Source organism: Cynara cardunculus (assembly GCF_001531365.2).
Source record: "Cynara cardunculus var. scolymus isolate 2C chromosome LG 6, CcrdV1, whole genome shotgun sequence".
Taxonomy (NCBI): domain Eukaryota; kingdom Viridiplantae; phylum Streptophyta; class Magnoliopsida; order Asterales; family Asteraceae; genus Cynara; species Cynara cardunculus.
Genome location: NC_037533.1, coordinates 18,368,396 through 18,373,889, shown reverse-complemented (window position 1 = coordinate 18,373,889; position 5,494 = coordinate 18,368,396). Strand labels below are relative to the sequence as shown.

The following is a 5,494-nucleotide window of genomic DNA, read 5'->3' as shown; positions in this document are numbered from 1 at the left end:
GTTAGTTACACGAATTCAAATATGGAGCTTTAATAAGTTGTACATACGCACAATTTACTTGTAATCTTAAGTTTTAAGTAATATGTATTAATAAACAGTAATTTACGTATAAAAAGTGGTTTTTAAAAGTTTTTGTCAAATGATTTATAATATAGAATATTTTTTTTTAATATATAATTTAATTTAAGTTTAATAATAAAACAATTTATTTTTGGTTTAATATTATAAATTTTATAAAGATAATAATTAAGTATTCTGTTAGAATTTAATGATTATACTAATTATATTGTAGATTTTTTATATTTAAAATGAGATGTTTATCCTGTATTTGATTGTGTTTATCTGCAGTTAGTTACACGAATTCAGATATGGATGAAATCGGATAGGAGTGAAATCGTCTAGGGATGAACTGTTTTAAGAGTTTTTAAGAGTCTTAGCCAAATTCAACCAATCATAATTTTTCATTTTGTTCATTTTTTTTTAATTATAAGAGGTTGATTAATCATTTTTATTGTGAAGGGTGTTATCATCATCTTCATTATTTTAATTTTAGAGAAATACATGAAACAATTTAATTAAAATTTCATTAAGTATTATATAAAACAATCGGATAAGGGTGGTTTGCACGGTTTGTTCAAATTGGACGGTTTGCATTTGATCGCTTATCTATATGTATATAGGAGGTTTACTTGGCAAACCATCCATTTCGTACAAACCATACAAACTAATCACATTCATCCATTTTTTTGATGAAAGACCAAGATTGAAACAAACTAAATAAGTAAAGTAAAAAAAAAAGAATTCATATTGAAGATACGGAAGGGTAAAACGGGGAAAAACATGTTCTATGAACATGTTTCATTACAACTGTTATACCTATGAACCTGATGCAATCATATATGACTTATGAACTTGTTTCATTACAGCTGTTATACATATGAACCTGATGTAATTGTATATGACCCTGTTTCCTTGAACTGTTTGAGCTTGTTTCATTGGAAATTAGTGACGACTTTTTAAACAAAATTATCATGATGATTTTTTTCAGAAATTTTAATTCAATATATATATCATCCATATTTATATAAATATCATGTTCTTACTAAACTTATCTATTAATAATTAAATAATTACCATACATAACTATTGTAAATTCAAATGACCGTAATACCCTTATTAATTAAAAATAAATAATCGGATTTATATGATTGGTTGTAATTAGTTTGTATAAATTAGAATGGTTTATATCTGATCGTTCCGCTCTCTCTTTATATATATAAATTTAAAGAAAGAAACATTTCTAATAATACCCACAAAAAAATTCAAACGAAACTTATTACGGTTTTTCTCGAAAACGAAAAAAAATGAAAACCCTAATGGTTTCATATTCATTATTCTTCTTGATTTTATGACTTTCTAATTGAGGAAACCTCACGAGTGACCACACTTGAACCACAAGATGATGATGATGATGGTCCATGTTGATCATCATCATCATCATCATCATTCATCATCATCAAACCATGATTCAGAAGCTCTTTCTGTGGAGTTAAACCACTTGACAATGGCTTCTTCCCATCTGCAACTCCTACATTTCTACTTCTTTTGTTCAAGTATACGTGACATAGAACCCAATTTCCCATTTGAATCCAAGATCTCTGCGAAAAATGAACCACGGAAATAAACGATCAGAATTTTGCGTATTTGCTTCGTAAAATTAAGACTGATTGACTGAATTGACCACAAGAGTGGTGTCTGATTGGTTTGAGCTTGACTCCAAAGTCAAAAGTACCAGGAGGCCTTAGGTTCAAATCCAAGGAAGAATAAAAATCTCCTTGTGGCCACGGAGATATATTTTGTGTTCTATTTTTAACGCATATAATAATTAGTACACGTTACCTGATCATCAGATGTGGTTTTAGGCGAGCAAGGTGAATGAACGAGACGATATTCGTGCATAATCCAAGAGGTTCTCGTGGGTGAGTTCCCGTGCAATGACTTTCCTTTGTAGAAAACGAGCGTTTTCTTCATCCCCGTAATGATCTCTGTTTTTCTCATGTTCGGATTGTTGTAACAACACCGTGTGATATGTCTGTCGAAACCTGTTGCTTTCCAGTATCCATCGTCGCTTGCTCTGTTGGATCTATGTCCATTGCCATACTTGGCTTCCTTCTTGCTAAAGAAGTACCTATCTTGCTCCCAATCCCCTATTTCAACATCGAATTTCAAAATTCAAAAAGCGCACGAAAAGATGACAATGCATTTAGCGACGCAAAAGGACGTCGCGATAGCTAAAGAACTTTAGCAATGCTTATGGCATTGCTAAAGACACGCGACCTAACATACAATTTCTTTTTAGATTAAATTACGATTTCCGTCCATGTGGTTTGTTAATAATTTCAATTTTCGTTTATGTGGTTTAGAAATTCCGATTTTCGTCCCTATGGTTTGTAATTTATTGTTATTCACATCCCTAGACTAATTTCTACTTTTTAAGTACAAGGGATCAAAACAATAAAGAATTGAAAATCACAAAGACTGAAACAAGAATGAATTGTAAATCATAAGAATGAAAATTACAACAGGGACGAAAACCGCAAATTTTTAAACCACAAGGACGAAAATCGTAACTTTTAACAAACCACAGAGACGAAAAACGTAATTTACTCTTCTTTTTAAGTGCAACAGAAGACTGCATTGCGTCCTAAATTAACTATCGCGATATCTTGTGAGTCTTGGGCTTTTAGCACGGATATGAGATTAACAACGAGAATTCATCCCGTGTTTTCACTTTCTTTGTTAAAAGCATGAACGTTGTAGCAATCAATATTAAAAAAAAAACCCATTTCTAAAATGTCATCAATATAAATACTAACCGGACCAAGGGTCATTGGTCCAGCAGCAGTACAACCCAACCTCTACTAACTGGACCAAGGGTCATTGGTTCAAGGCTTACAAAAGTGAGAAACTGTATGAGTTTTGTCGTACATAAAATATTACATAGTTCAAAAAGGATATACTGACCAGGTAAGTCCCAAGGATTGAATTTGCAAATGTTGGCAATTTCATGGACGATGGAAGCAGGCAGAGGGCACGAGAAGACCTTACGGATCAGATACTGAAACACGATCTCTTGGTCAGTCGGCTGGAACCTGAACCCGGGTGGCAACTTGGTAGCTCCATCTCTAACAAAATTGAACCTTGATATCTCCATGTTAACCTTTTCTCCATGCTCATTTTGATGAGTTGACATCAAAAAAGGGGGTTGTGTAAAGAAGAAGAAATGGTCAAGTCATGAGTTGAAGTAGTGAAGTGTATGTTTGGTGTTTATATATTGTTGTAATAGTATCAAACTAAAAGGCTTTTCTTTTTCATCTATTTGGAACATATCCCATTTGGTACTTCTCCCTTAAGTTTTGTAAGCATAATATGCACACCCAGTGCATGAATAAGTATTTTAAATGATGTTTTAAGACATGTATTTTGAATACTTTTTTGTATTTGAATTGTTAAAGTAAAAAAAGCAGAAATGTTTTTTTGTTACTTTAAACTTAGCTTTGGGATTATGGTTTCTTTAAAAAGCATGCTTTGAGTTGTTTGCATTAAACATGTCTCACAAATGCAATTGCCTTTCTTGATTTCTTTCACTTTGGTTCTTGATTCCCTTTTCATTTGAAATTTAAAGGGTTTAGGAAAGAAGTGTTTAAAAGACGTTGAAAAAACAAGTTTTCTGTTACGTGAAGTTCAAGATACCAATTGAAATCCGTGTATTAGCGTTTACAATTCTTGTTAACGTCTTAATTAAACGACCCCTCTGTCTCTTGAGACAGAGGAAAAGTCTACTCCCAGAATCTGCTTTTTCAAATGGGGTTCGATGTGTCTGTTTGATTTGGTTTGTTTATATCATAAACCCCATAATGTGTATGATTCATACAAACCACCAAAAACCCTGATCCCTGAAAGAAGGATACATTAAAAGCAAGATCGTTGTAGGGTTTGAATTGGATTTGAGATCTTTAAACTAACTTAAATAAATCTCGAGCTGACAAGAAAGACCGAAATCTGAGTTTGATTTTCTTCAGAATTGACATGAATGGAGAAAGACTTTCCAAAGTAATGGAGGTATGACATAAAAGAGGCATGAATCCAACAAAGAATTGCTTGCCATTTTCTTTCAAAATCTTTTGGATGAATTTAGGGTTTGAATAATGAAAAAGGAAAAAAGAAAAGGAAAAGGAGAAAAGCAAAGGTAGAAGGCCTTATGGGAAAGGCATTGAAGGATTAGCAAGTAATAGAAGCATAATATGCAAGGGGAATTTCTTCTTATTCATGCAAATAGTATAGGTGCTTTCCTTACTTGAGAAGTTGTAGCTTTTTAACATATGCATGTACACACACACATATATATATATATATATATACAAATATATATATGTGTATATATATATATATATGTGTGTGTGTTGTATGTGAGATTCAGGGGTCAATTAACGGTTATGATGACAGATACATATGAATCAGTGTACAAGAGAAGTAAAGAAACGAGCAAGAAAAATACCCTTTTCGGTTTAAACAAATATGATTTTGTATGAACGCTTGTTACAATATTCCCTCTTGATTTTCTTTGGGTATACGTTAAACCATTTTCGTGTACGAAAACAAGACAAATTCCAAATGCCCGCATTGATTCTTCAACGTTATCATAACTGATTTGGTAAGATTTGAATCGTTAACTTCTAAAGCTATTGAAAATAACTCGGATACTGTTGAATCAATGACGTGTTGACGTATCTGGTTTTCTTGTGGTTAGATTTATCAGAAAATACAAATTAAGATTTTGATGTTGGTTTATTTAAGTTTAATAGGTTTTGAAATAAAGAAATTGGGTTTGAATAAATAAATAAATATAATAATGGGAATGAGAAAAATGTCAAAAGAATACTTCAAATTCAAGCAACACCAACTCTAAAACCCTTTCCTTTGATTCTTTTCTTCAAGATTCTTCTCATCATCATCCATTTAGCATCATTTTTTTCCTCCTCTTCTTAAAAGTATTCCATTTTTTAATACCATCTTTTTAGAAACCATATATACAGAGAAGGGTTAGTTATTATGCAACCATTTATATTTGTACAATCAATACAACTCAATCTCAATCGTTCATTTAATTTGATGAATATATGATTTCATAAAAGTTTTRATTGTTTTCTAATATAAAATATTGATCATAATTAATGAACTTTAGTTATCTTATATAAATATTCAAATCATAATAAATGAACTCTCATCATTTTCATAAATATCTCAATTGATTGGGTTGTATTGGTTGTACGAATGGACATGGTTGCATTTGAATTATACATTGTACATTTGTATGTATGTATATGTGTGTGTGTGTATATATATATATATATATATATATATATATATATATATATATATATATTGTCTTGGGATCATGTGAGACCAATGGTTTTTCGTGAGACCCATAAGA

At 31.3% G+C, this 5,494-nt stretch overlaps 1 protein-coding gene across 1 annotated transcript; it reads right to left on the bottom strand.

The window, feature by feature from the left end:
- Positions 1-1,283: 1,283 nt before the first annotated feature.
- LOC112514822 (NAC domain-containing protein 83-like) lies at positions 1,284-3,253 on the bottom strand. The gene is made up of 3 exons (XM_025121440.1): positions 3,025-3,253; positions 1,900-2,207; positions 1,284-1,658 (listed from the first exon to the last, which is right to left on the bottom strand). Exons 1-3 carry the CDS (start codon positions 3,251-3,253, stop codon positions 1,407-1,409), a joined length of 789 nt encoding a protein of 262 aa, XP_024977208.1. The 3' UTR covers positions 1,284-1,406.
- Positions 3,254-5,494: the final 2,241 nt, after the last annotated feature.

What these genes read in the sequence shown, in the direction of transcription:
- LOC112514822 (XM_025121440.1), bottom strand. Translation starts at nt 3,253, where the DNA reads ATGTCAACTCATCAAAATGAGCATGGAGAAAAGGTTAACATGGAGATA. An exon ending in CAATCCTTGGGACTTACCTG is followed by an intron (nt 2,208 to 3,024) that starts GTCAGTATATCC and finishes ATGTTGAAATAG; the next exon opens with GGGATTGGGAGCAAGATAGG. An exon ending in AAACCACATCTGATGATCAG is followed by an intron (nt 1,659 to 1,899) that starts GTAACGTGTACT and finishes CATTTTTCGCAG; the next exon opens with AGATCTTGGATTCAAATGGG.